The 12471-nt window shown below is 34.9% G+C and overlaps 1 protein-coding gene across 1 annotated transcript in view; it reads left to right on the forward strand.

Moving 5' to 3' along the window:
• Positions 1-12471, forward strand: part of prkcbb (protein kinase C, beta b) — a 289138-nt gene that overhangs the window by 177540 nt on the left and 99127 nt on the right. The window contains 3 exon segments of the mRNA XM_062050524.1: positions 5469-5625; positions 8401-8535; positions 10139-10235. Coding sequence (XP_061906508.1) covers positions 5469-5625; positions 8401-8535; positions 10139-10235 — 389 coding nt within the window.

The following is a 12471-nucleotide window of genomic DNA, read 5'->3' on the forward strand; positions in this document are numbered from 1 at the left end:
ACTGCAGCACTGCTTGTATCGCACATGATATCACAAGCAAGTAAACATTCTTCATAACTGCTTGTATCACACATGATATCACACACACATAAAAACTCTGCAGGACTGCTTGTATCGCACATGATATCACACATTATTAAACACTCCGCAGGGCTGCTTGTATCGCACATGATATCACACATTATTAAACACTCTGCAGGGCTGCTTGTATCGCACATGATATCACACACAAGTAAACACTCTGCAGGACGGCTTGTATTGCACATGATATCACACACAAGTAAACACGCTGCAGGACTGCTTGTATCGCACATGATATTGCACACAAGTAAACACTCTGCAGGACTGCTTGTATCACACATATCACACACGAGTCAACACTCTGCAGGACGGCTCGTATCGCACATGATATCACACACAAGTAAACACTCTGCAGGACTGCTTGTATCGCACATGATATCACACACAAGTAAACACTGCAGGATTTCTTGTATCACACATGATATCACACACAAGTAAACCCGCTGCAGCACTGCTTGTATCACACATGATATCACACACAAGTAAACACTCTGCAGGACTGCTTGTATCGCACATGATATCACACACAAATAAACACTCTGCAGGACTGCTTGTATCGCACATGATATCCCACACAAATAAACACGCTGCAAGACTGCTTGTATCGCACATGATATCACACATTATTAAACACTCTGCAGGACTGCTTGTATCGCACATGATATCACACACAAATGAACACTCTGCAGCACTGCTTGTATCGCACATGATGTCACACACAAATAAACACTCTGCAGGACTGCTTGTATCGCACATGATATCACACACAAATAAACACTCTGCAGGACTGCTTGTATCGCACATGATTCAGTGTTCTGCAGGACACACTTTAGAGCTGACAGAGAAAAAGATGAATTATTGAAGCAGACATAAAAGCACACAGTTCTGTATTTGATGTAAAAATCCTTGGAGACTATTTGGCCTGCTTGTGTCTTTATGGTCACTTTAACACGCAGCATGGAATATTTATGGGCCTGCTCCACTGAGGGTTTCATGCGCTCTATCAGCTACGTGGTTAACTTAGTTTGCTGAGGGTTTCATGCGTTCTATCAGCTCCGTGGTTAACTTCACAAACTTGAGTCTCTGCCGTCATCAAAGCCATTCTAGATATCTTATATTTAAATATCTAAATATCTTCTATTTAACTTATTTGACCTTCTATTTACCTTCTTTATGCCCTTTTTTTTTACCTTCTTTTACTTGTAATCATTTATTTGACCTTTTTTACATATTTTACCCCTCAATTATTACTTTTATTCTCTATATCCCTTATTTTACCTTTTCTTTACTTTATTTTACCTTCTATTTAACTTATTTGACCTTTTATTAAGTTCTCTTACCTTCCATTTAACTTTTGTATTACCTTTTTTACCTTCTTTAGCCCTCTATATAACTCATTTGACTTTATCTACCTTATTTTACTTTTTGTCTACTTTATTTTACCTTTTACCTATTTGACCAAATTTTACTTTGTTTGATCATTTTTTACCTTCTATCTTCCTTATTGTACCTTTTTAACTACATTATTACATTATACATATTATATTACCTTGTATTTTCCTTATTTTACCTTTCATTCACTACCTTGACCTTATATTTACTTTATTTGACCTTCTCCTTACCCTTTTTTCCCTTCGCTTACCTTTAATTCATTTCTTTTACCTTCTATTTACCTTGTTTTACCCGTTTTTTTACTACTTTTTCTTTTATATTCTTTCTTTTACCTTTTATGTTAATTTCATTTACCTTATTTTACATTTTATTCACTGCCTTTAGCTTATATTTACTTTCTTTTACCTTCTCTATTCCCTTTTATTTTACCTCTGATTCATTTCTTTTATCAATCAATCACTGTTTATTTATATAGCCCTAGAAATGATGGATGGATGGAAAGATGATATGAAAGAAATGAAAGAAGAAATGAAAGAAATGAAAAAAGATCTGAGAAAAGCAACAACAGAACACAAACAAGATGTGAAAAGTCTGCAGCAAAATATAGAATGTCTGCAAACTCAGAACAACACCAGAAATAATGAAGCCACTGAAATGAGCAAACAAATGAGGACCCTTCAAGAAGACAACAACATGCTGAGGAATATCATAGATGAAATGGATCAGGATAAACGAATGAATGATATCATCGTGACAGGGCACCGAATTAAACCAAGATCCTATGCAAAAGCTGTGAATAATGAAGGTGAACCAGATGAAATGGATATGGTCTCAGCAGAACAGCAAGTGGTCAACTTTCTGCAATCAAAAGAAATTGAAATCTACACTAATACCATCGAAACATGCATCCCACTGAACGGAAGAAACAACAACGCCACTCCAGTCGTGCTCGTGAAACTCGTAAACAGAAAATCTAAAATGGCATTGCTGAGACAGGGAAAGAAGCTGAAAGGAACAAATGTGTACATGAATGAGCATCTCACAAAACGTAATGCTGGAATCGCCAAGAAAGCACGCGACTTGAGAAGGCAGGGAAAAATCCAGGGAATTTGGGGCGCCAACTGTAAAATCTACATCAAGCTGAATGGAGGTCCAGAAGCAAGAGTACTTGTTGTCCATGACATCAAGGACCTGGACAAATATTAAAGTTTACACAGCTACCACAACAACGATGATAATGGACTCTGACAGAAAACAAGCACCTAAATTCAGCATCGACACTACTATGTTCCAAGGGACGACTAAACAAGAGGACCTAGATTCAGGATTGCATCCACTTACACTTATAGAGATTATTGAAACAACATCAAAGATTGTTGAACAAGAAAATATGGAACTAAAACATTTCTGCAACAAAGATCACAAAAACCAGGATTTTGAAAATGATACAGATCCAGATACAATTTTTTTCTCCCACATCAGTAATAATTGTTTTTACTATACAGATGATCAATATAATAGCAACATTAAATGTGATAACAAATTGTCAATTATTCATTTTAATAGCAGAAGCTTGTATGCAAACTACAACAATATTAAGAACTTTTTGGAACACATCAACGAACCCTTCAAAGTGATTGCTGTCACAGAAACATGGATTGATGATAAAAAAGGAATAGATTTTGATCTGGAAGGATATGAACTAAACTACATCAACAGAAACAACAAAAATGGAGGAGGAGTAGCTGTGTACGTGATGAAGAACCTGTTTCATAATACACCTTACGGTGCAACCTGGACACATCATCAGTGATTCTCCCGGGGTCATAGGGTGTTTCGGGTCTTAATCAAACACCCTCTCCCGGGCGACCCAGCCGAGGGTGATCAGTCCCTCGACTTGTGTCCAGGTAGCGCTCCACGCCACGCGTCCCCCCTCCGACGGTCTGCCCCGGGGTTGCGCCGGTGGTGCTTGGAGGTTCCAGGCACTGTGGGGAATGTCCGGGCCTGGGTCCTCCTCCGTCTCATCAGGGCCGTACAAGGTACTGGCCCTGTGCGTTGCACCACGGGTTTCCTCAGGCAGCCTATCTATGCACGTACAACACTTAAGACCTTCAGTATATCATATATGTGGAATTAAATTATGGAATGGATTAAGCAAAGCAATCAAACAATGTACTAATATGATCCACTTCAAGAAACTCTTCAAACTTAAAGTGTTTACAAAGTACAAAGAAGAAGAATACTGAATTTACTTAATTCTTCCATTCTTTCACTCTCAAAATAATCTTACTTATCTCATCATATGAAATGTAACTTACTTCACCAATTATTTTAATTTATTTTTATTTTTATTGTGATTACTAATGGAGTATATTGTAAATAAATTGAGAACAGGAAGTGAACAAAAGTTTTAGCAACTGTTATGTAAAAGAAAAAGGGGCAGGATTAAATAAGCTCTGCTTCTTCCTACTCCTTTTCGAACATGTTGAAAAGAGAAACTGGAAATTGAGATGTATCATGTTGTATGCTTGCATGTTCGAAATAAACTCAAACTCAATCACAAGTGCCTCAAAGGGCTGTACAAGCCACAACGACATCCTCGGTACAGAGCCCACATACGGGCAAGGAAAAACTCACCCCAGTGGGACGTCGATGTGATTGACTATGAGAAACCTTGGAGAGGTACCGCATATGTGGGTACCCCCCCCCCCCCCCCCCAGGGGAGACCGAAAGCAATGGATGTCGAGTGGCTCTGACATAATATTGTGAAAGTCCAGTCCACAGTGGATCCAACACATCAGCGAAAGTCCAGTCCATAGTGGGGCCAGCAGGAAACCGTCCCGAGCGGAGACGGGTCAGCAGCGCATATATGTCCCCAACCGATGCGCAGGCTAGCGGTCCACCCCGGGTCCCGACTCTGGACAGCCAGCACTTCATCCATGGCCACCAGATCTCTTTTACCTTCTATTGACCTTGTTCTACCATTTTTTCATACTACTTTTTCTTTAATATTCTTTGTTTTACATTTTTGTTTGAAATATTCCTTATTTTACCTTTTATTCACTGCCTTTACCTTATATTTACTTTCTTTTACCTTCTCTATACCCTTTTTCTCTTACCTTTAATTCATTTATTTTACTTTCTATTTACCTTGTTTGACCCCTTATTTACTACTTTTTCTCATATTCCTTCTATAACCTTTTATTTTAATTTTATTTTGTGATTTTACCTTTTATTTACAGTCTTTACCTTCTATTTACCTTTTATCATTATTTCACCTTATTTGACATTTAGTTCACTTATATTACCTTCTTTTTCCTTCTCTTACCTTCTATTCAACTTGTTTTACAATTCTTTATGCAGTCCAGATTTTAATATCAATAAAATCATATATTACATGTACATTATATTTAAAATAATATAGTCATATATTACTTGTACATTATATTTAAAATAATATAGTCATGTATTACATGTACGTTATATTTAAAATAATATAGTCATGTATTACATGTACATTATATTTAAAATAATAGTCATATATTACATGTACATTATATTTTAAATAATAATGTCATATATTACTTGTACATTATATTTAAAATAATATAGTCATGTATTACATGTACGTTATATTTAAAATAATATAGTCATGTATTACATGTACATTATATTTAAAATAATAAAGTCATATATTACATGTACATTATATTTTAAATAATAATGTCATATATTACATGTACATTATATTTAAAAATACTTGTGTAACAAAAATGTACCAACGATTGCTTTAAGTACAAAGTGCTTATGTAAGCGAATTTTTTCACACCTTTATTTTGTTAACGCAGTCAGACCGGATGTTGCACACAGCGCCTTTATTGTGAAGGCTGTTCTTCATCCCGACTCTTTAGAAGACCAAGGACCACATTCAGAGTTCCATCCCTGACTTGTACCCACTGTCTCTAAGTCTGGCTCCTTCCTCCTTGTCCTGGCAGTTAAAGAGGCCAGGAACCTGGTCCCCATGGACCCCAACGGCCTGTCGGACCCCTACGTCAAGCTGAAACTGATTCCAGACCCTCGCAGTGAAAGTAAACAGAAGACCAAGACCATCAAATGCTGCCTCAACCCCGTCTGGAATGAGACCTTTAAATTGTAAGCCATTTATTATTCATCCTTCTTTTATTCCCTTCATTAATGAGAGCTTCTCTCTCTCTCTCTCTCTCTCTCTCTCTCTCTCTCTCTCTCTCTCTCTCTCTCTCTCTCTCTCTCTCTCTCTCTCTCTCTCTCTCTCTCTCTCTCTCTCTCTCCCTCTCTCTTTCATCTTCTTTTCATCACAGCGCGCTTTGCAAGTGTGCGTCTTGTATTCAGAAAACCTCGCTTTAAGCCACACCCACTAAATAATAGGAGAAAATCATATTTTCTTCATCAATCAATCAATCAATCAATGTTTATTTATATAGCCCTAAATCCATATATTCATATATTAGCTATAAGTCTCAGGTATATAGGTTGGGAAATTAATTATTTACACAAATAAACGTTTATTTACATACCTTCATTGTTTCCAAACGGTGTCTGTAACACGGCAGTAAAACGGCCGATCAAACAAAACAGAAGTCATGGTCATGGACCCACTAGCTGCGCAAGCTAGCTCTCCAATCATCTAAACAGACTCAATAACTCCACGGTGACGTTTTGGTGAATTTACTGCGGAATTTGTGAAACTGAAACAATACAAAAAAATAATACTAACACAGATGCTCGTAAACGTGTTAGCATATTAGCTAATGCTAACGACGCTAGCTTCATTACATTACGATAGCACGTACAAATATGCATGAAAACACTCCTACAGACATCACACATGGGACTCTTTAGTAAGTAAAAATTGTTTTAGTTATATTGTAAAACTTACAGACGCTGCTTGGCGTGATGAATCCGTACGAGTAGAACGCTATGGACGGCTAGAAGACGGAACGGCACTTCTACTTCTGGTTCAAAGCACAAAATGGGAGCGAACTCGTCCAAAAGATGGCGCCATAGCACAAATAATAACACACCTTTTCACTGTCTTTGCTTGTTTTGTTGTTTTTATCAAAGTTTTTAATAGATTAAAAATTGTTACAAATAAGAATTGTCATTCAATTGAAAATCAACATTGACACCATAATGTCAGCACATCTTTTTTGTTACATTATTAGTTTTGTTGTATTTTTCAATGATTTTATTTCTCACAGCAGCTTTTTCAGAAAGTTGCAACGAAATACTTAAAAGTATAAAAAAATTTAAATAAATACTTTATTGATGTTTTACTTGTTTTATATCAGACCGACTTAAAAGTAACGCAATTGTAAACATATACTTTATTGATATTTTACTTGTTTATATCACACAGACTTAAAAAGTAACACAATTTTTAACAAATATTGTATTGATGTTTTACTTGTTCTGTATCACACAGACTTAAAAGTAACACAATAGTAAACAAATACTGTATTGATGTTTTACTTGTTTTATATCACACAGACTTACAGGTAACACACTTGTAAACACATATTTATTAATGTTTTACTTGTTTTAAATCACACAGACTTAAAAGTAACACAATTGTAAACACCTACTTTATTGATGTTTTACTTGTTTTATATCAGACCGACTTAAAAGTAACGCAATTGTAAACATATACTTTATTGATGTTTTACTTGTTTATATCACACAGACTTAAAAAGTAACACCATTTTTAACAAATATTGTATTGATGTTTTACTTGTTCTGTATCACACAGACTTAAAAGTAACACAATAGTAAACAAATACTGTATTGATGTTTTACTTGTTTTATATCACACAGACTTACAGGTAACACACTTGTAAACACATATTTATTAATGTTTTACTTGTTTTAAATCACACAGACTTAATAGTAACACAATTGTAAACACCTACTTTATTGATGTTTTACTTGTTTTATATCACACAGACTTAAAAGTAACACAATTGTAAACACTTATTTATTGATGTTTTACCTGTTTTATGTCACACAGACTTAAAAGTAACACAATTGTAAAACAAATACTTTATTGATGTTTTACTTGCTTTATATCACACAGACTTAAAAGTAACACCGTTTTTAACAAATAATGTATTGATGTTTTACTTGTTTTATATCACACAGACTTACAGGTAACATACTTGTAAACACATATTTATTAATGTTTTACTTGTTTTAAATCACACACACTTAAAGGTAACACAATTGTAAACACCTACTTTATTGATGTTTTACTTGTTTTATATCACACAGACTTAAAAGTAACACAATTGTAAACAAATACATTATTGATGTTTTACTTGTTTTATATCACACATACTTAAAGTAACACAATTGGAAACACATACTTTTTTGATGTTTTACTTGTTTTATATCACACAGACTTAAAAGTAACACAATTGTAAACACTTATTTATTTATGTTTTACTTGTTTTATGTCACACAGACTTAAAAGTAACACAATTGTAAAACAAATACTTTATTGATGTTTTACTTGTTTTATATCACACAGACTTAAAAATAACACAATTTTTAACAAATACTGTATTTATGTTTTACTTGTTTTATATCACACAGACTTAAAAGTAACAACAGTAAACAACTACTGTATTTATGTTTTACTTGTTTTATATCGCACGGACTGACTTAAAAGTAACACAATAGTAAACAACTACTGTACTGATGTTTTACTTGTTTTGTATCACACAAGCAGTAACATGAATAGTGAATTGTGTCAGTTTAGTATTTTAGTGTATTTTGAAGCACACATAAAAATAAATATGAGACATTTTGGGTTTGCATAGCGTTAATGCCGCCCTGCTGGACATATTTTGGTGTGACACCAGAGCAGCTCTGATGTTTGTGTTCCTCCCGCAGCCACCTGAAGGAGTGCGACAAGGACCGCCGTCTGTCCGTGGAGGCGTGGGACTGGGACCTGACCAGCCGCAACGACTTCATGGGGTCGCTGTCCTTTGGCATCTCGGAGCTGCAGAAGCAAGGCGTGGACGGATGGTGAGGAGCCAGGAGGAGGGACGACGGGGCCCCAAAATGCGCTAGTTTGATGCTAATATGTGTTGGCTTTTCTATTGACGTGCTACTGATTAGCATTAGCGATTTTACATGGCAATTTCAACACCTCAAAATTTGTCAATGAAAACTACAACTAAGATGCACATCACAAGTATAATACTTACAGCATTAACAACCTTAAACTGTATACTACTGCCATCTAACGTTTTCATGTGATACTTGCAAATGTGATACTAAAACAACTGGACAGCAGTTATCACAATCAGCTCATTTTTAAATCTTGCTACAAAAAAATGGATTTTAGTACCAAAAACAATTAATATTTATCAACACACACAAAAGTGGGGAAAATTGGAAATTATATCGGTTCGAATGTGATCGGTATCCATCTTTTCTAATAATACATGTGACTCACAATCAGTTTACAAAAATTAAGTTTACAACCTACGTGTAAGTAAAGTAAGGCTCCACTTCCCCAAAATGCACTAGCTTGATGCTAATACAGGTTGGCTTTTCTATTGACATGCTACTGATTAGCATTAGCGATTTTACATGGCGATTCAACACCTCCAAAGTTGTCAACTAAGATGCACGTTATAATCAAACACCTGGTGCGTAATAAGTACAATATTTACAGTATTAACACTTTGTAGGGCGCAACACAAAACAAAACCACATCATAAACTATGCACTACTGCCATACTTGCAAATGAGACTCAGAAATGTGATACTAAAACAACTGGACAGCAGTTATCACAAGCAGCTCATTTTTAAATCTTGCTACAAAAAAATAGATTTTAGTACCAAAAACAATTAATATTTATCAACACACACAAAAGTGGGGAAAATTGGAAACCGTATCGGTTCGAACGTGATCGGTATCCATCTTTTCTAATGACACATGTGACTCACAATCAGTTTACAAATATAAGTTTTCAACAAATAAGTAAAGCAAGGGTCCACTTCTCCAAAATGCGCTAGCTTGATGCTAATATACTTTGGCTTTTCTATTGACATACTACTAATTAGCATTAGCGATTTTACATGGCGATTTCAACGCCTCCAAATTTGTCAACTAAGATGCACGGTATAATGAAACACCTGGTGCGTAATAAGTACAACACTTACAGTATTAACACGTTGTAGGGTGCAACACAAAACAAAACCACACCATAAACTATACACTAAAACATGTGACTCATAATCAGTTTACAAAAATTGTTATCAACCAATTTTTGTCTTGACAAAATTTGTGATATTTTGTTTTATAGCGACCGTGTCTTGTTTGTTGTAAATGTTTTTAGTTTGACTTGGAAAGTTGTGCTTTTTCCCACTCACTTGAAAGCAGCACATTCCAGTGAAGATGAAAGCGTGTGTGAATGATTCTGGTGGTCCAAGGGTTGAAAGTGCGATAGAGGTCCCGCCATGTGGCATTTTACGTCTTCTATCGTCCTCCATCCATGGCCAACAATCGCCAAATAATGATCCCATCATTCTTGCAGACTTGACATGGGCGCACTAAGTGTCGGCACCTGGCCTGATGGCCGCACTTACAGTGAGGACTAATTGGTGATGTGCTGCTCAGGTTCAAGATGCTGTCGCAGGAAGAAGGCGAGTACTTCAACGTTCCTGTTCCTCCTGAGGGGGAGGAGGGCGACGAGGAGCTGCGGCAGAAGTTTGAGGTGGGCTTCTTCACTCCGACTGTGTGTGTGTGTGTGTGTGTGTGTGTGTGTGTGTGTGTGTGTGTGTGTGTGTGTGTGTGTGTGTGTGTGTGTGTGTGTGTGTGTGTGTGTGTGTGTGTGGCGCTCCAGGCCACACAAAATGTCTTGTGTATTAGTTTCATTGTGGTGTGAAGCAAACATGTCTGACCTCTCTAATGAAGTGAGTGAAGAATTATCCAGTTTGTCTAATAACTTTTTATCTGAAGTACAGTATCATGATAAATGACGTACAGTATCATAACAATGATGTACAGTATCATGATAAATAAGGTACAGTATCGTAATAAGGAAGTAAAGTATCATAATATATAAAGTACAGTATCATAATAAATGATGTACAGTATCATAATAAATGATGTACAGTATTATAATAATTGATGTACAGTATCATAATAAAGTACAGTATCATAATAAATGATGTACAGTGTCATAATAAATTATATACAGTATCATAATAAATGATGTGCGGTATCATAATAAATTATGCACAGTATCAAAATGAATAATGTACAGTGTTATAATAAATTATGTACAGTATCATGGTAAATGATGTACAGTATCATAATAAATAATGTACAGTATTATAATAAATTATGTACAGTATCATAATGATGTACAGTATCATAATAAATGATGTACAGTATCATAATAAACTATGTACAGTATCGTAATGAATAATGTACAGTGTTATAATAAATGATGTACAGTATCATGGTAAATGATGTACATTATCATAATAAACAATGTACAGTATTATAATAAATTATGTACAGTATCATAATGATGTACAGTATTATAATAAACTATGTACAGTATCATAATAAATTATGTACAGTGTCATAATAAATAATGTACAGTATCATGATAATGATGCACAGTATCATAATAAATAATGTACAGTGTCATAATAATTTATGTACAGTATTATAATAAATGATGTACAGTATCATCATGAATAATGTACAGTATGATAAATGAATAATAGTATCATAATAATGTACAGTATCATAATACATGATGTATAGTATCATAATAAATAATGTACAGTATCATATAAAATGATGTACAGTATTATAATAAATGTACAGTATCATAATAAATGATTTACAGTATCATAGTAAATGTTGTACAGATTTATAGTAAAGGATGTATGGTATCATAATAAATAATGTATAGTATTATGATAAATGATGTACAGTATTATAATAAATGTACAGTATCATAATAAAGGTTGTACAGTATTATAATAAATAGTGTACAGTATCATGATAAATGTTGTACAGTATTATAATAAATAATGTACAATATCATAATAAATGTTGTACAGTATTATAATAAATAATGTACAGTATCATGATAAATGTTGTACAGTATTATAATAAATAATGTACAGTATCATAATAAACGGTGTACAGTATCATATTAAATTATGTAGTGTTATAATAAATGATGTACAGTATCATATTAAATGATATACAGTATCATATTAAACAGTGTACAGTATCATATTAAAAGCTGTACAGTGTTATAATAAATGATGTACAGTATCATAATAATGATGTACAGTATCATAATAAATGATGTACAGTATCATAATAATGATGTACAGTATTATAATAAATTATGTACAGTATTTACATGTGTACTGCTATTAGTGAGGCAGCAATATTGCGTGTGCAAACTTTAATTATGAACAGATCATGTTCGTCTACAACATTTATGCACTTTATATTATAACTAATATGTAAAATGTGTTTTCACTTATCGTGTGATATCATAGTTTCTGTGCCATTTACTGTAAATGTGTGTGTGCGTGTGTGTGTGTGTGTGTGTGTGTGTGTGTGTGTGTGTGTGTGTGTGTGTGTGTGTGTGTGTGTGTGTGTGTGTGTGTGTGTGTGTGTGTGTGTGCTCCACCTCCTCAGTGTGTCTCCTGCTGATCACTTCTGTTTCCTCCTGCCAGCTTATGTCTCTTTATCTCCCAGGGTCTTAGTCCTCCACCCTGCTGTGGGATGCATTCCCATGATGGGGTCTATCACACACACGCACACACACACATACACAAATTCAAGGGTAAAAGAGACATGGCGGGTGGCGCTTTTGTTACTGTATTTAGGGACGGCGTGGCGAAGTTGGTAGAGTGGCTGTGCCAGCAATCGGAGTGTTGCTGGTTACTGGGGTTCAATTCCCACCTTCTACC

Source organism: Entelurus aequoreus, linkage group LG06 (genome assembly GCF_033978785.1).
Source record: "Entelurus aequoreus isolate RoL-2023_Sb linkage group LG06, RoL_Eaeq_v1.1, whole genome shotgun sequence".
Lineage (NCBI taxonomy): Eukaryota > Metazoa > Chordata > Actinopteri > Syngnathiformes > Syngnathidae > Entelurus > Entelurus aequoreus.